General features: G+C 35.2%; 1 protein-coding gene across 7 annotated transcripts in view; it reads left to right on the forward strand.

Annotated features, from left to right (window-relative positions):
* VPS13B (vacuolar protein sorting 13 homolog B) overlaps positions 1 to 19989 on the forward strand; it is a 980186-nt gene that overhangs the window by 690924 nt on the left and 269273 nt on the right. For all 7 annotated transcript variants that reach the window (XM_053558614.1, XM_053558617.1, XM_053558615.1 and 4 more), the window contains one exon: positions 12904 to 13591. In XM_053558614.1, coding sequence (XP_053414589.1) covers positions 12904 to 13591 — 688 coding nt within the window. The remainder of the gene's footprint in view (positions 1 to 12903; positions 13592 to 19989) is intronic.

Raw genomic sequence — 19989 nt, forward strand, 5'->3', positions numbered from 1 at the left:
TACCGGGTCTCACCTTCATGTCAAATGCTTCTAGCATGGGGCTAGAGAATCCCTGTTTCAACATGTTTCCTAGGTGATCCTGATTCAGGTGCTCAAGAGGCATTGCTTTGAGGAAACTGGCATAAAACAAAGAGTTAAAGTTTTTTAGTCTGTCGTCAAGAATCTTGCTTTATCCTGCCTTCCCAATATCATCTTCCAGTACTCTCATTAATATACACTTTTAGCCAAATGGAACATTTTCTTTGCCATATGCTTACCCATCTCTTTGTCTTTTGTCTCCCTTTTGTATATATGTTCCTTTCAGCCTCATGTCTCTACTGCCATTACAGCAAGTCCTGGCTTCTTTCTGTCCTGGTTCAGATATGTCCAGTATCATCTTTCCTGAATAAGTATGCCTCTAACCTAGAAGGCAGGCTCTAAGTTTATCTGATCCTTCTACGCCCTCACCCAATGACAAAATGAACACCTTGCAAATGATTTAGTTCATTTGTTTGTTCCTTAATTCATTCATTAAATATTTATTGAGTGCCTACTATGTACCAGTGCACTATTCTAGGTGTTTATGAAAAAGAAAGGGGGGAAATGTTTGTAAGTTGTTGTTCTTTTAATTTTTTTTTTTTATTGTTGTGTTGTTTTGTTTTTGTTTGGGGGGGGGCACAGTTTCACTCTGTTACCCTGGGTAGAGTGCCATGACATCATCTTAGCTCACAGAAGCCTCAAACTTTTGAGTTTGAGCAATCCTCTTACCTCAGCTTCCTGAGTAGCTGGTACTACAGGCCTGGGCCACTATGCCTGGCTAGTTTTTCTATTTTTAGTAGAGAAAGGATCTTGCTCTTGTTCAGGCTGGTCTCAAACACCTGAGCTCAATCCACCTGCCTCAGCTTCCCAGAGTGCTAGGATTACAGGTGTGAGCCACTGCACCTGGCCTGTAAGTAGATATTGAAAAGTGTTTTAAGGAGAGTAATCTGGCAGAAGTATTTGTTATATATTAAGAAAGGAGAGACCAGTGAAAGAAATTAAGGAACTCTTGAAGGTGGCCTTTGTACAATGGGAAGGGCCAGTGAGAATAGAAAATACAAAGGAAACAGCAAGAACAATTAATGAAATGAAAGAGTGACCAGCCTACTCAAAGGGGACCACAAAAATATACTTAATATTTGAGCCTTTTAAGAAGAAAAAAATGTTGAATGAAGAAGCATTATTTTGGGGAAAAGACATTTAAATATATTAAGTATTTTGGATGTATTATGTATTTGCACTGACAATGGTATATCCAAATAGAAATGCTCAGTAGCAATTAGAAATACGGAGTTCTTAACAAGAGCATAGGCCACACTCTCCTTTTCTTCTTCAACTCAACTCAAAAATACTCTGTTAATCTTTCTGTTGCATGTCCAAAATTTCTTCCCAAACAATATATATGTGTGTATATATGTATATATTTTTAATGTATATATATATATATTTTTTTTTTTTTTTTTTAAGAGACGGGGTCTTGCTTTTGCTCAGGCTGGTTTTGAACTCATGGGTTCAAGCAACCCACCCATCTCGACCTCCCAGAGTGCTAGGATTACAGGTGTGAGACACTGGACCCGGCTCCCAAAAAATATTTTATGTCTTACTCAAATTGATTTTTCTGGGAATTGTGGCATGACTGTATGTTTGCAGCCCCTTTTCTCTGATTTTCAAATGTTTGTCTAAAATGAAACCTAGGCCCAACCCTAGAAAATTATCTCTAATTATAGCCTTCCCACGACTGGTTCTTAGCTGATTAAGAGTTTGCTTGTTGGAAGAACTAGGAAAACAACGTAATTGGACTAAAGAGTCCTTTAAAATTAGGTATAGTAGTGAGTGTTATGTACCTATGTGAAGATCACTAGTCAATGATGATTCTTAGCAAAACAGGCAAAGTTTGGAAAGGCGTATTGTAACAGCCTTGGTATAACACATAGACAGGTTGGAAAGATGCTTGCAATAGCCTGGAAAATTATCTTTTTCCATTCTTGTAGTTGCTCAGACTAAAAAAGTCAAATTATTCCTGACGCCTTTCTCTCATAATATCAAATATCCAATCTGTTGGCAAATATGTGTTTTGTGTGTCTGTTTTAGAAATACATATATGTATTATATTTTATCTGTTTTTTTCCCTAGAATATAATAAACTACATGAAGGCAAGAAATTTGTTTCTGCTTTTTCTAGCCAATACCTAGAACATAGGAGATGCTCAGTAACAATTTCTTACATGAGTGAATGAATAATGTGAAATTAAATTTCCTTCCACATTTTTTTTATTTCATGTTAATTTGAGGGTACAAACAACCAAGTTACAATATTTGAATTTTTAGGCAGAGTTCCTCTTATAGTTATGTCCTGCACCCAAAAGGTATGCCATACACCCCTACATTGTGTCCATTTAGTGGGAGCACACCAAACTTCCCCCCCAACTTGAAGATGATGACTTCACACCTTTTGTATTAACCTGGATGGAGTTAAAACACATTTTTCTCAGTAAAGTATCACAAGAACGGAAAAGCAAATATCTAGTGTACTCAAAACTAATATGAAGCCGGTGTGTGATCTAATTCATGTCTTCATAGGAGAAAAATAGGAGAAAAACTTGATTTCCTTCCACATTTTGATAATTAATTTTGGCATTGGGTCTATATTCAGGAAGCTCAAGAAATATTTTAACCCAGTAAATTATTATGGCTAAAGCCCAAATAGTCCAATATTACTTGGAAATATTAGCAGCCAAACAATATTCCCTTAAAAATAATATAATAAAAAGATACAAGATGTTTATTTCTTTCGTAGTTTTAAAAAAAATCAGCAAGTTTTAAAGGCTAGGAACACTCCTTTTTAATGGTTACAGTTTGGTAATACTGTTGTGAATGTGATCTTCAGGCGTCCTCAAACTTTTTAAACAGAGGGCCAGTTCACTGTCCCTCAGACCATTGGAGGGCTGGACTATAGTTTAAAAAAAAACAAAACTATGAACAAATTCCTATTCACATTGCACATATCTTATTTTGAAGTAAAAAAAACAAAACGGGAACAAATACAATCACACCGCCTCATGTGGCCCACGGGCTGCAGTTTGAGGACCCCTGTATCTAGACTTTAGCCTTAACCAAAAGCATTCTATTAAGATTAGCTGGTACTTATATACCAGATGTGATTAAAATTTATTTGTTAATTCATAGTTTCTTGAGAAAATCATCTTAGGAATTTCTAGGCCTGATTACTAATTTAATGTTTGTAAAGATGATGGTTAATCTTTGGGAGGAGAAAATGTACATCTTTCTCACTTTTAAACTTTTATTCAAGCAGTTGCTCCCATATGGTAAGAAATATCCAAGCTTAAGGTATAGTTTAGATTACTTTTTTTGGCATACAGAAAGTTTCTTTCTTAAAACTGCAGCATTTGTTATATAATGCAGACATATTAGCATATGAAAATTTTATGGGTGCTGTGGGGCTCCCTGACTAGAGCTATTGTTAGGAATTTTTATGTGATTTAGAGAATACTTCAAATTTCCAACAATTTAGGAAAGGGGTTGAGACGATCAAAGTATTTGCGTGGAAGGTTGTTTTGGTGTAGAGATGATTTTCATAAAGTAGCAGAGAAGAACAAAGTTTTTCTAATGGAAAAGAATTAGCCGCACTGTATAAGCAAATGTTTCTAACATCTTGGCCACTTTACATTTCAAGCCCCTCGAACCATTAATTTTTAAGGTATTGATAATGTGAATGAGAGAATCAATAGTATCTTCAGTTCAGTTTGGTTTGACCTTCTTCCAAAGAGTGGCCAATGAAAGTTTGCAAAAGACCCTCTTTTCTGTAATGTCTTGATGAATTTCAATAAAATCAATTAATAGAGAATACTGAGATTAGGGTTTACTCTGAAGAGAATCTAGAGTTAGCTGAATCCAGTCTGTGTAGTAAATAGAATACATAATCATGAACATCAGGTCAATATTTTTGTTAAATAACTATATCCTATTTGGCATTGAAAACCAGTTAATAATACATATGCTTGACCATTTTCATCATTTTTTAACTTGTACTGAATATTAGGAAAAATTAATTTTAAAATCATCTTCTTGCTTCATTTCCATATGCTATATGCAATTTCTTTAAAGGAGTATACGTGATTTAGGGGATAATCAAATAAGGATTTGTATGTATTTTATCCATAGAAATTTCTCCAAGTTCAACTATAGTTTTCTTATCAGAAAATTAAGTTCATATTCACAAGATAGAAGGCTCTCTGGGATAGTTAATAAGCATAGTCTATTTCTGTTGCTGCAGACTAAATGCAAATTTTTCTATGACTCTTATAATGTACATGCTCCGCAAACTTTCATCTGCTTCAGGGTCAGGGCCGATTCAATCTTAAAGCAAGTTTATGAGAGTGGCTGATGTGATACAGTTGTTTCTAGTAAAATCAGACTAGCTCTAAGGAGGCAATCTAAGTCAGTCTCTGAGTAAATTTCTATGAGAAACAGACTCCAACTCAGACACAATTGTAAACCCTGATGTAATGAGAACTTGCAGCTGATTTAATCCTATTGAAAATCTTTAAGCAACCATGGGACAAAATGGTTTCCACATTGACATCAGTGGAATGAACCTTGGATTTCATCAGTAAAAAGAGTAGTTACCTTATACACACAGTAGCCACTTTATAAGAATTAACATCATGGCCATTTCAAAGCAGGTTGTTGTTTCTAATGTAGAAGCATCTGTTTTGATTAAGGTCCAAGTTCCCGGAGTGTGTCATGTTTTATTTTTAAAAACTGAATTCATTAAAAAAAAAATGAACAAGTCAAACTTAAATTCAAAACCTTGTGTAAATCAATTAGATCTAGTCTTCTGAAGGAAATGACCAACCTATTCCTATTCGTTATATATGTGAGTAACATAGAGAAAGAGGGAAAGAGAATGAAAAAATGTTTCTAAGTTAAAACCCTATATGCAAAGTTTTGCCTGGAACTAATTTTTTTTTCCATGAATTTAAAAGCCCCTGAAAACAATCTTATGCTGTGATAAAGGGACAAACAGATACAACAATATAAATATCAACACTGCAGACAAAATCTCAATACGTAGGCTTTAAAGATTTGAATTTACCTGCATGCCATTTTTTTCTTTGTGGGTGGAGGGTGGGGTTATCCTATTGAAACAGGCACGGATAATGATACAGGTATTATAGTCAATGTAGCACCAGTCTTAGTCCCTTTCCATAATTTACAACTTAAACTAGAACGATAGACCAAACACAGACTGCAGTGAAACACAACCTTAACTGAACTATCTCCATGCTGCTTTTATTGCAGTTAGCACTTAGCAGGCAGTAGTGGCCTCATACTGTTACTTCAAAGAGCCGGAAAAGTAACATCCTGAAAGAGAAAATTTGAAACTCTTTACCATTCTATCTGTTAAGCAGTGATGGGTATCATTAGTTCTGCTCTTTTGCATAATTACTGTAATATTGTGAAAACTTTTTTTGCCATCCAACTGGGAATAATTATACTATGTGGGATCTTATATAACATTTGGCTTTAGAAAAATAAAATACAAAAAGCCCTTGTTTTCGAGCATTCAAAATCTATAGTGCCCAAGAGCATATAGTGTTTGTTCAAGTTTGGGTTTTAAATAAAAAATAACATTAATTGGTGACCCTGAAAAAGACATTTCATAGTGAAGTTAATTTGTGCTTTTTAATGCTTTTCGTTTAATGTGCTAAGATAAATTTCACCTATCACTTCTCTCAGTTGAGATGCTAATTCATTAATAACACCATAAAAGTTTATGAACTGTGTTCTCTTTAATCTTTTAAAAACTGCGTGACATGGTCCCAATCTGTCACACTGGCTGGTGTTCAGTGGCATTATCCTGGCTCATATCATTGGAACTCCTGGGCTCAAGTGATCCTCCCACCTGAGTCTCGTGAATAGGTGAGACTACAGGCACAGGCCACCTTGCATGGCTAGATTTATGAAGCATAATACTAAATTTGAGCCTTAAACATATATTCTTATTGTTTCTTTGATTTAATTAATACAGTTTCCTATTTCTAGGGAGCTTCCAGTGTAGAATAACTCTGCTGAAAGGATATGATAAAGTCTCCCAACCATATCATACCACCCTCTCCCACAAACTTCTAAATGATATGGCTAGAAAAAGAATGTTGACAAATGTTTAAACAATGGCTACATATTTTTTCAAGTTTATAAAAATTCTCCTTTGAAATTTCAGTATGTGAAACCATTAAAATACTGTAATCAGTTTTTTTTTTACTATACTTTATAAGATAGACAAAATGTTTATTTATTTGAAGACACTACTACATTATAGCAAGGGCCATAATATTAGGATAAATGTCACTATTATATACAGATGTGATTGTCACTTTGATTCTGTGGCTTTACACTTTTTTATAAAATGTGAAAAAATGACCTCATAATTGGCAAAAGATATTTTGATCAAGATTGAACTATGACAGCTTGTGTAATGTGACCATAATTATGATATGGTGGAAATATTTGTGGATATACTTTTGTTTGGTATATAGTAAGTTTTCCTTAAATGGCAAATAATATGAATTGAAATCTTGAAATAGATCCTGAATTGAATTTTCCTTGCTTGTCAACCATCAGAACAAAAATTATATTTGTTTTAGTCCTTGTTAATTCTTGAAAGGTTGGTTGCCAAAGGTTTTTCTTTAAAAATTTAAACATCTATTTATTTTCAGTATTTTTATTAATGAGGCTAACTTTTAAATGTGGTCATAAAATTGTTTATATGATCAAACAAGAAGTTTCAATCAGGTTTTCTTTCCCTACTCCAAAATTCTACCGAAAAGCATCTAATTAATATAATCTCAAGTTTTTTTGTTTTTTTTTTTTTTTTTTGGTTTTTGGCCGGGGCTAGGTTTGAACCCACCACCTCCGGCATATGGGACCGGCGCCCTACTCCTTGAGCCACAGGCGCCGCCCAATCTCAAGTTTTTTTAATGCATTCTTTGGTATTGTCCCATTACTCAAATGTGGTTTTATCCACTACTTCTAAGATACTATGGCTCTTACCAGACCCCAGAGTATACTAGTAAACTTACCTATCTCAATATATTAAATAGAAGAATTAGCTACAGTTCCCTGGCTACTAGTGCAGCTTTCAGCACCTTCTCCATGGTGGATAGTATCTGTACCCTATATAGCTGTGAAAAGATGGGACAATGGGCTGAAATGATCTAAGAAGTAAACTATTAACTTGACATGTTTTCCTAGCTATTGAAAACTGTCTCATATTGAAACCCATTGATAGTGAAACTATAGAATTCTTCTGTTTTAAGTACCATCTGGTTGTACTCAAGGCTTTTAAAGCTGTTATCTCCACATAAAACTTCAGAGTCTTATACTTTTTTCTTCACCAAACTATCCATTTTTAAGCCACAAATATTTTTTAGCTCTTTTCAGATTTTATCTAAAAGTATATTTTAACAGTATTTAAATAGTTCTTAAACAATAACAATTTATCTTGATAGATGGCATGCTGTGTTTTTTCATTTTATTTTAATTAGTCATTGTGGAACTAAATTTCCTTTTGTTTTAGTCTTTAGAATATTGTTTAATTATCATTATCATGCCAGATATCTCAAAGGTTATTTTACCAATACAGTTTCATTTAACATAACCCATATGGAATCAATAGCCCAGTTTCCTAAAGTGAATGCTTGGAAAATCTTACATTCATATGTTAAGAGTACACATCCTTTCCTCATTAGTTGGAAAGTACAGGGATTTTGGCACAGGTTCTGTGTGGAAGCATTGTGCAGCTTTTATATGGATTTTGTTTTTAGCCTTTGATGACACTGTTTAGAATAGGAAGTATCTAATAAGTAAAGCATTTTGTCTCAAGTGCTGCCAGTGTGTTTAATATATGCCTGGAGGTCTGAAACATTATCTTCTTCACTACAGTAATATGCATTTAATTCTCTGAAAGCAGAAGGTCGAACTTTTAAAAGGGACGCAAAGTACATTTTCAAACAGAATAATTCAGAACACATGGAACAGAGGACCAGCGTAATGTACAGTTGGTTTTTATGGTTTAATCATGATCATGTTAATGCACACCAGTAGCTAATTAAAGAAAACTTTTATTGTTCATCTTAAATAAGTTAGGTAAAGAGTGGGAGAGCTGATGTAACAGCACTTCCCAGAGATACATGTTTCTGCTACACTGACAGCAGGCAAATACTGTTATTTTTGACAACTTAAATTATTAGTCTCTTTGGACAATAATAGGGCAAAGTTATTTTCAGAGTTATTACATTGTGAACTTTTCATTTTCCACAAAGGAATGTTAAATTGATGCCCAAGTTTAGACCCCAGCACACATAATTAATTATAAAACTTTTCTGCAGTGGACTGGTGACAAACCAATGGATTTTTAAATATGTCTCAAAATCATCAGCTTATTTATTTCAGTATTACAGATAGTTTGGAAGCTTAGAAAAAATGGAGAAAACCTTGGCTTTTAACCCAGTTTTAAGAATTTAATTTTCTAGTACTGGTTAATTTGTACTTACTTTTCTTCCACTAAGAGTCAGGGTCTTTCATCTCTGGGTCATTGGTTCAAATTCCATTCTGCTCAGTAGTGATTAGAATTAGTTACCATTTGACTTCTGTTCAGTAACCTGTGTGACCTGGCTGATAGCTGCCATCCCACCCCTGCTGATTGGGTGTATCTCAAGGTCACGACACCTGACATTTGCTGAAGACTAATGTGGTGGTCTCAACACATACTGATGTATTTATTAAATTTCTTTACCTTTTCCTACAGGTTTGTTTTGTTTTTTTTATGTTAACACCTAGGTAAACACTTAAGTCACTTTAAAGAAGGGAAGACTGTATTTTATTATATATATAAATGTGTAAATCAGAAGAAAATATCTATGCATAGTAACAATAGTATCGTGTAGTTAATTATGTCAAATATCCTGATTGAAAGAATAAAAATAGTTTATAAAGTTTGAGTTCTTGTTCTGAGCTTACCATGGAACTCAATCTAAAGGATTTTTCGTTATACTGTATACAGATATTTAATGTATAATGCGTCAAAACATGGGTGGTAAATCTAGAGTACTTAAGTATTTGCTTTTATTACTTTTTACATGTTATTTGAGAATTGCTAGTTGACACTAGATTTGGAGGTATATTTGAAATTTCATAATAAGGATAACTAAAAGCTTTAAAATTAAACTGTTATTTTGATAACAACCTTTATTTTTGTTTTACCAAATCTTAAAATTAAGTCTTTACCACATGATAAACAGTATGATATGTGTTAGAAATACTAACTTGGTATTTCCTGCTAGCTGTCTACCTTGTAAACTATTAATTAATGTCTTTAAGCCTCAGTTTTCTCAGCTATAAAATGGGGCTATTGTACTCCCCTTCAAAAGTTTGTAACACTTAGTAAAGAAAATGTATGTAATGTGCCAACAATGTCTGGCAAATAATAAACATACTCTGTGATATCTTATTTTTTCTTAGCTTCAATTGTTCACACTCTCTGAGACAGAATATAGTGTGAAAAATTCTATGTTAATCTATTAGTTTGTTATAGAAGTATAGAAATGGGAAAGATTAGCACCACCTGGAAGGGATATGGAAGTCTTCACAAAGGTGAATGTTTTAAAATTTACTGAGAGAATTGGTGGAAGTGTCATCAGCCTACAAGGTAGAAGATGCAGATCAGGAAAAAAACTATAAATATGTCTGGGAAGGTCCTTAAAGAGTACAATATTGAGAAGTTTTCATCCACATAAATTTGCATCTTAACAATTATGTAATTCTAGTCTGCATGGCAATGTTTTCATTTAATATTGTATCAAAAACAAACATCATCATTGATGGAAGCAGTGCCAGAAACACAGCAGCAGAAGGATTTGCCTCTAGCAGTTCTTTACCTGGTAAAAGAAACAGACATTTAACAGCTGCTCTTTATTGGATATTTATTGTATGCCAGGTGCTGGGCTAACCTCTTTAGATACACTAATCCAGGGGTCCTCAAACTGCGGCCCGTGGACCACATGAGGTGGTGTGATTGTATTTGTTCCTATTTTTTTTTTTTTTACTTCAAAATAAGATATGTGTAGTGTGCATAGGAATTTGTTCATAGGTTTTTTTTTTTTTTAAACTATAGTCTGGCCCTCCAACAGTCTGAGGGACAGTGAAGTGTGAGGATGCCTGCTTGTCTCCTCATAGTAATTCTCTGAGGTAGGACTTATTATCCTCACTTTACAGATAAGATTATGTAATCTTAGAGAGATTTGTAATTTGCTCAGTCATACAATTAGAGATTGTTGGAGTTAATCCTACGTCTATGAGACTCCAAAGCCTGTGTATTGTTTCAATACTCACTGATAATGTCTCCACTGAACATTTAGTACACTGTAATATACCTTATAATAGAAGTGTAAGTGAAGTACTAAGATCACCTAGGACAGTGGTTCTCAACCTTCCTTATGCCGCGGCCCTTTAATACAGCTCCTGTGGATCGAGACCCACAGGTTGAGAACCGCTAACCTAGAAGAAATCACTTCTCAGACAAATGGATTAGTAAATGGCTGTTAGCTACCACAAGCTCTGAGGAGTGCTCCAGGCAGGCAAAGAGCACATTATAGGTTGAATGATTTGAAAGAAAGTGGTGTCTTCAAAGGACAGAGGCAAGTTTTTTTTTTTTTTGTAGAGACAGAGTCTCACTTTATGGCCCTCGGTAGAGTGCCGTGGCGTCACACAGCTCACAGCAACCTCCAGCTCTTGGGCTTAAGCGATTCTCTTGCCTCAGCCTCCCAAGTAGCTGGGACTACAGGCGCCTGCCACAACGCCCGGCTATTTTTTTTGTTGCAGTTTGGCCGGGGCTGGGTTTGAACCCGTCACCCTTATATGGGGCCAGCGCCCTACCGACTGAGCCACAGGCGCCGCCCATGTACCTCATGCTGGATTTTTCTAACAACATGTCTTTCTCAACAACTATAAAACAAATTAACAAAGAATAGTATTTGAAAATTTTTTAAGACTATTATATCACACTCTTGAATTGTTTATTAGTTCCTTTTTTTTTTGGAGACAGAGTCTCAATCTGTTAATCTGGGTAGAGTGCTGTGACGTCATAACTCACAGCAACCTCCAACTGTTGGGTTCAAGTGATCCTCTTGCCTCAGTTTTTCTATTTTTAGTAGAGATGGGGTCTTGATTTTCCTCAGGCTGGTCTCTAACTTGTGAACTCAAGCAATCCACCCACCTCGGCCTCCCAGAGTTCTAGGATTATAGGCATGAGTCTCCGTGCTTGGCCTATTTATTAGTTCCTTAACATTTTCACAGTGAGCCCCTGAGAAGCAGCTTATGATAATTTGTAGTGCGTGGCAAAATGATACTTTTTTTTTAAGAGTCTAAAATGTAATAGCCAATATCCACATACCCAGTACTTTGGGGGACATTTTTCCTTTGCCAATTGTAATGCCAATGAAGAAAGGAATTTTTAATGGTATAGATGTCTTGCCTCAAATCTGTCTGCAGCAGGGATTGGAAGAGTAAGAGTTGTCTGGGGTCATACATTAAATACACAAACACATCACAAAATTGGAAAAGCAAATATCCAGTGTACTCGATATTAATACGAAACCAGTAGGTGACCTAATATATGCCCACACAAGAGAAAAACTCAGTTCGATTCAAGATGGGGGGAGCATGGAGTGGGCACAATGTAGGGGTATATGGTACACCTCCTGGGGGCGGGACACAAGTACAACAGGGACTATACCCAACAAATGTAAACATTGTAACCTAATTCTTGGTATCCTCAAATTAATTTGAAATTTTAAAAAAATGAAAAAAAGTAAATGCACAAACGCTAATGAAAGCTGAAGACCATAAAAGGTCTATGCATACTTTGCATGATATCGGACACCATAGATAAGCAAATCAGGCTTCAAATAATCAGCATGCAGCCCATGAGCTACAACTTGGACATCCCTGGACTAAGGGATATCATGGGCTTTTAAGAGAGGGGCCATGTGTCTTCGGGTTAGGTCATGCTGTGTCTTACAAGGGGCTTCCTGCCTTGCAGCCGGTCCAGTGCATTGGGGCAGATATAAGGGATGATGATTCTTGACATAGGAATCATGCACAGGGCCTTCAGAATCTCAGCTCCTTTGTCTCACAGAATATTCCCCTTTTCTGGGAAATAACTCAAAGGGTCAGGTAGTTAAGGGACAGGATTATATAGGAGTCATTGGGGGACTGGTTATAAAAGGAGTGCTAAGGGGGTACAAAGAGGTGGCCAACACATAGAGATTATTTTGCAAATATTTTGTAAAATTTTGTAATGAATATTTTATAAAGAAAGGTACATTTTTCTATAATTTCCCATTTTGCTACAGATGTAGCTTTGGGGGCAACTTTTGAGATACCCTGTATAAACTACTCCTATATTAAATGTAATTTCAATCACCAGTAATCATGATTTGGAAACAGTTTATGGTATTACTTAGAAAAATCACTGTAAATAATACTTATTAAAATAATTCTTTAAAGAGACATTTTTAAAGATACATCCTGTTTTTTATTAATCCAAAGAAAGAAGTCTGACACTCCCTAGCGTATTTTAACAGTAGAAATTGCACATTAGATGTTTTTCTCAAGTATTTCCTTGGCATTTTAAGGTGATTTTTTGAGGGGTAGGGAATGGGCGCTTAATCTGTTTTCATGATTCTATTATTTTAAATTACGTACTAGACCTATTTTCAAAAATTTTAACATGTTTATGTAACATTTATATAACATCACTTGATATATAACTAGTTTGAAATATTTTATTATTTTTCCTTACAGATCTCTAAACAAGAACAGAAAAAAATGGATACATTTGATGGAGGCATGGCTGAAACTTTGTCTCGGTACAGTGGTGCTCAGGATAGTGGAATTGGCAGTGACAGTGTTAAAATCCGAATAGTACAAATAGAGCAGCACAGTGGTGCCAGCCAGCATCGCATTGCCCGTCCCTCACGCCAGTCGTCAATTGTAAAAAATCTGAATTTTATTCCCTTCGACATATTTATTACTGCAAGTAGAATCTCACTAATGACCTATTCCTCCGTGGCCTTACCCAAATCGAAATCACAAGAACAAAAGGATAATGAAAAAACGGGCAAGAGTTCATTAAATCTCCCAGAAGTTGATTCAGATGTTGCTAAGTCCAACCAGGCATGTATTTCCACAGTGACAGCAGAAGATCTGTTAAGCAGCAGCATTTCTTTTCCTTCAGGAAAAAAAATAGGGGTCCTTTCTCTTGAAAGTCTTCACGCATCCACAAGGTCATCTGCTAGACAAGCACTTGGCATAACTATTGTTCGGCAGCCTGGTCGAAGAGGAACCGGTGACTTACAGCTCGAACCTTTTCTGTACTTTATTGTATCCCAGCCTTCCTTGCTTGTGAGTTGTCACCATAGAAAGCAGCGAGTGGAAATGTCCATCTTTGATGCTGTACTTAAAGGGGTAGCCTCAGATTACAAATGTTCAGGTAAGAACCTTCTAACTTACTGGAGTGCTAATAATTACTGCTACATAAAGTTTTATTCCCATAGTTTGAAAAGACTGATGAAACAGTAAATAACTGGCAGACCAGATAGGCCTTTTCTCTACAGAAAAAGTAAAGTTCATGTTCCACAGTTGAATCATGTTTAAGTAAATGTTTGAAATGTACCGAAGTTTAACTTTAATATTCTTTCTGTGCCTCTGGAGATTCAATTTTTTTTAAGGAGGTGAATGAAGCAAGGATTTTTTTCTTGACTAAAGAGATGCTTAGCAATTTCCAGTGTATGGGAAGCATAGCTTTTTTCATATTAATGGTCCATAGGTATGCTTCCATGTTAGTGCAACTGTTTAGATAAAGAAAAGCCTTAGAAGATGAAGTTCATTGTTTTGGTATTCTTTTTATCTATCATTTTGCTACAATAGCATAATAGTAAATATAATTGATGTTTATTAATAAAGTAAGATGATTTAAAGATTTTTACATATATCTACAACAAAAATATGTATTAATGGTATTGGCTAACTGGCTCTTGCTGCCCCATCTGTACTTTCCTTATAAACAGAGAGTATCCTATATTATAATAATAAATGGAACTTCTGAAGCTTGCAGCCTGTTGAGACTAAGAAATTGAGCAGAAGTTCAGATTTAAGACATACAAGCTGTTAAGTAACAAGGACCAAAGAGGTCAAACAATGTATAATGAGCGACCTTTCCCCTGTATTACTATAGATGTAAAGATTTGTCCAAAAAGACCGGAGAGGTAGCTGGGAGACCTAAGACTCAGTATTCAAAGAGGAGCACGTGGTCCCATCTAGTAGGTGGAAGCTGGCAGTGAGGCATTTGGAAATTTTACCTATCTGGAAGTCAGGCTGGTCCACTCTTGGCATTAAGAAGAACCATTTTTTGGAGCAGAACCAAGAGAGTAAATGGGAGGTGTAAGGATCAGGATTCAGCCCAAGAAAGTAGAATCAAAGGAGCTCTAGGTGCTTGCCAAGTTTTAGTGCAAATCCCCTGCTTTAGAAAAGGATTACTGACCAGTTGCTAAAGAGGATTACCCCCTAGACTGTTTACTGCCCCTCTCTCCAGTGGTCCACTAGAGCTGTCTAGCTCATACTAGTTTGAAAGAGCTGATTGTTAGACTTTCAGAAACTTTGCAGACAGCTACCCCTGGTAGCTCAAATTGGCCATGATGAGAGTATTTATGTCATAGATACTGGCAAATGAGCTCTCCTACTCCAAGAGCCATTCATTAAATATTTACTTGCAACCAATGCCTCTTTTTCTCAAACACGTTCTCATTTAATGACTGCTTGTGATGTAATAAGTACTTCAGGGGCACTGGAAGTGGGGTGGCACTGGTGGTACTGGAACATGTTACATGATTCAAAAACTCAGTCTTACATACCTGATACCTATTTCAGGATCTGCTAAGCATGGGCCAAAATAGCAGCATTAGGAGAATAACTTTTTTTTTAATTTATTTATTATTAAATCATAGCTGTGTACATTAATGCAATCATGGGGCACTATACACTGGTTTTATATTCCATTTGACATATTTTCATCACACTGGTTAACATAGCCTTCCTGGCATTTTCTTAGTTATTGTGCTAAGACATTTATACTCTACATTTAGAAGTTTCACATGTACCCTTATAAGATGCACTGTAGGTATGGTCCCACCAATTACCCTCCCTCCATCCAGCCTCTCCTTTTCCTCCCCTCCCTTTCCCCTTTCCCCATATTCTTAGGTTATAATTGGGTTATAGCTTTCATATGAAAGCTATAAATTCTATAAATTAGTTTCATACTCTTAATGCTCAGTTCGTCCTTAAGTTCATTCAGCTGCAGTTGCATTATAGCCCTGTGGCTTCAGTGACTGCTACTAACAGATACTGGGAAAGGCAGAAGAAAGTAGTAGGGGGATCTCTTTCTAAATTTGTATTTGTGGATGTGCAGAGATCACAGAAGACTCATTTAGCTTACTTCAGTCCCAACCTAAGGATACTCTGTGTGTATCTTTAGCCTTTGAAATTCATCACTAAGCTAAGGAAAGGCAGGGTTTATAGTAATAGAAGAGAACTGCCAATGATGAGCTTGTTTCCATTTTCCTAAAATTGTACAAATAGGTCTGCTTCAATCCGTTTTATTAATATACTTCTAAATCACATATTATACATTTTAATCTAAGTCTGTATTGAGCAGGGTTACCAGAGTCATACCTAAGATATGCATTTGAATTATACTCAGTTCCTAAGTTGAAATAAAAGAATACTGCTTGTTTAAAGGGGAAAAAACTCTTGTACGGGGTCAGGAGAACTCATCCTCAAAAACGTGCTACATACCTCATTGCTGAATATCACTGTGGTCACCTTCAAAGTACTCCCCTTGGGAAGCTATGCACTGACACTAGCACCTAATCTACCATTCAAAACAATTTCATAACTCTTTTTCTGGAATGGCCATCACAGCTGTCATTGTACAAGATCTGACAATTAAGTTCGTGAACTCGTCCTAGAAAAGGTGCCATGAATGGTAAACTAACAACATAAACCCAATTTCAGTAGATGAAGCTAGAGTGAATGTTATAAGGCAGATTTAATATGGAGGATGCCTGTGGGAGAAAAGAGGCTTACATACCTTCTAAGGAACATCTGCCTAATATTCTTATGCATGCTTTTCCTTACACAAAATGCATCTTCTTGGACATTTACATTATCCCAATACAATAATCCTATCCTTGGTTATTGATAAGCATAGTCAATATACATGTTCATCTTTCTTAAAAATGAATTTAGTGATCTGGGAAAACTATAGCACAAGACTATGGGGAAAGGGCCAAGGAAGAGGTAGGGAGGGGTAGGTATTGGTGGAGGGAGGGCAATGGATGGGGCCTCATCTACGGTGCATCTTAGAATGGGTACAGGCGAAACTTACTAAATGCAGAATACAAATGCCTACATACAGTAAGTAAGAAAATGCCATGAAGGCTACGTTGAACAGTTTGATGAGAATATTTCAGATTGTATATGGAACTCGCACATTGTACCCCTTGATTGCACTAATGTGCACAGCTATGATTTAACAATAAAAATAAATAAATTTTAAAAAAAGCCAAATAGTCAAATAAGTAAAATACAATGGCTAAAAATAAAATATAATTAGCATTTATTAGATACTCATTCTGTGCCTGGCAATGTTATTAACTGCTTTAAGTATATGATCTCATTTTACTCCATGACAACTCTACAGAAAATGGTATATTCTATCTTATAGGTAAGAAAACTAGAAAAACTAAAGCTTAGAGAAGTAAATTGCTCAAGATCAAAGACCTCGCAATAAATCAAGCTATAATTCAAACAAACATTTGTTAGACTGCTGAGTCTGAATCCTCAGCTTTGTGAATCCCTGGGAAAGAAAGATGTGAATCCACAGTTCTCTCTGCCAGCCTCCATTGTCCCACTTCAGACCATGCAGATTCCCCTCTTCCGTTGTAACTGGTGAATTGGTGTATGTTAAATGAGTCTATGATGTGACTATGCAGTACAGTGTCTCTTGGTAATATGAAAAATCTGAGTCCATATTCTGTGTCACTTACAAGATGTGTACCTATCTCACAGGGCAATTGTGAAAAGAAAAGAGACAATTCATGAATTAGTCTAAAGTACTTAATATTGAGCTTAGCAAGTTATAGGCCCTCATAAATGCTTGTAGGTACTGCTTTTAGCTGTTATTATTATATAGTAGAAAGATCACTAATCTAGAAAGCAGAAAACCTGCCAACTCAATCTTAGGTAGACACTTAACTCACTTAACTTCTTTGCATTTCTGTTTCTTTGTCTTCTGTTTCTTCATTATAATAGGTATCAGCACAGGCCAATAGAGTTCTAACATTTTTTTCATTCTATAATTTGGAATCCATCTCCCCACCCTTACTTTTCCAAAAATATTGTAACTCTACTGCTTTGGCCTCAGGGAGTTGACATCTGCAATGTGCTAACACATTAGATAAAATTTTATTTTGACTTATTTTAAAGATGCAAATTTCCTTTGAAAATGGTAATGAAATTAGTTTTCAGAAACTGATCTGGAAAGTTCTGTTTTAAGCTAGGCCACGTGAATTAATTGTCTAAGTCCCATTACCTATTTATTTATCTAAGAACACTTCATGTAGAAGTGTTTCCTGGTGAAAACACTATTCCAGTGTCCAGTATTCTTTGGAAGCCCTGACACAGTAACCTATGGATAAGAAAAAAAGAGATAAATGTAAATAACTATAAAGTTAGCATTCGTGGGGAGGGAAACAGCAAGGTAGAACTACTTCTGAGTTCTAAAGTGAAGGAGTCATTGCAGTGTCTTTTAGTTGGAGAGATAAAAGAGGATTTCACCATTAAGCTAATGTTTTAAGAAAGGTCAAGGAAAAGTTAAAGACATCATAAGTTAAAAATGAAAGAAGTAACATGTTTCTCTACAGTGTCGGTGCTTTCTCTCTGGATAATAAAATTAATTCTTTTCTGTAAGCTAATTCAAGTGGCAGCCAGCCAACAGCAATTTTAGCATATATGTACATCTCATGCCTGAGATTTTTATGGAGATACTGGTTTCTAGCACAATGTGGCTTGTAATTGTTTATTATGTTCTACGCAAGTCATAAACCTTTATTACATGTGTTCATATTCCTTTATATGGAAATCATATGTGTCCAAAATAAAATTAAAGTTATTGTTTCACTCTTTAAAAAAGTTTAATATTTTTCAAAAAGGTAAAATCTTGGTTCTTATGTAAAATAAAATGATTATATGTGAAAGATTTCATTCAACTCATTAATTAATGAGTAATTCATTTTACTCATTAATTTGTACAAAAATTACAAAAGAATTCATTGACAGGAAACCTGTTAGGCTCTGGGTCATCTCAGATTTTGATTCTAGAACTGATAAGGGTTCTAAAAATTTTAAGAGCCACCTGATCATTAACATTGTTTGTTGTTAAAGCATGACTCTGGGTGATTCTAGAATGATGGAAATATTTTTGATAGTAACTCTGAAGATGTAGTTTCATTTAACATAGTGAGGGAAATGTAATGAAGGTGCTGAAAGTGAATACTAAAAATCCTTTGAACATTGTTGAGATATGGTGCACTACCTCAAGGTGCTGATTTTAAGTTAATGAATGTGGCTTTTTAAATTGCATTTTCCTTCCTATCTTAGTCAACTTATTACTTTACCAAAGAACCACTTATCCCTACTGTGTTTTCATTTCTATATTCAGACAATCTTTATAAATTGAATTCACTCATTCAGTTTGAACACCTGCTGTTTATCAGACATGTGCAAGATGCCGAGGAACTAGTCATAAACAAAACTCAGTTTCTGCCTTTGAGCACCTCACTTTATTTAATAACCATACTATTATGATAAATTATAAAGGTTTTGCTGAATACAGGTCTTCATGATGTAGAAGGTTGTGAAATACTTAAATAGGTTAAGTAAGAGCTATGACTTATACTCCAGAGAAGCAATTTAGAAAAGCTAGTATCAGTTGTGTATAGGATAGCTGAAGGAAAACTGTGTACAGAGAACTACTCTTTAACGTTTATTATTTTTTATTAGTAGCAGATTCAGCTCTAGCTGCAATTCAGATTAATTTTTAATTTTCTATTTAATTTATTTACTTTTGTGGCTAAATTTCTTTGTAATATATTTCAGTGTTTGCTCTAAGGTTTCCTGTACACATACCTAATCTTTCACAGTCTAATTATCACTTCCCAAACTTCCGTATTTCCCTGTGGTACATTTCCTTCAACTTTAAAAACTTCCTTTTACATTTCTTTTAGAGCAGAACTGCTAGTAATGAATTCTCTTAGTTTTCCTTCATCTAAGAGTATCTCTGTTTTTCTGATATTGAAAAGAAAACTGAAGGATATTTTTGCTGAACATAAGATTGTGGGCTGACATTTCTTTCGTCATTTTAGTTGCTGTTCCACTGTTCTATTCTCTGTTGTTTCTCATAAGGAATCCATGTTTGTTTCTGTCACTGTTTCCATGTATCTAATATGTTGGGTTTTAAATTTTTTTCTTACCTTTGGTTCTTCATAGGTTGATTATTATGTATCTGAAGTTGTTTTCCTTAAATTTATTCCTATTTGGGATTCTCTGAATTTATTGACTCTCTAAATTTGTGGGGGTTTGTTTTGTTTTATTTTGTATTTATGTACCAAATTTGAGAATCTTTTGGCCATTATTCAAATAGTCTTTCTAGACTAATTCCTTACTCCTCTCCTTCTGGGATTCCAGTGTTAAGCTGTTAATAGACTTCTATAAACTTCTGAGACTGTCGTTTTTTTTTTTCTTTTCTACCTTCTTTGTTATTTAGATAGGGTA

Source organism: Nycticebus coucang, chromosome 13 (genome assembly GCF_027406575.1).
Source record: "Nycticebus coucang isolate mNycCou1 chromosome 13, mNycCou1.pri, whole genome shotgun sequence".
NCBI classification, from domain to species: Eukaryota; Metazoa; Chordata; class Mammalia; order Primates; family Lorisidae; genus Nycticebus; species Nycticebus coucang.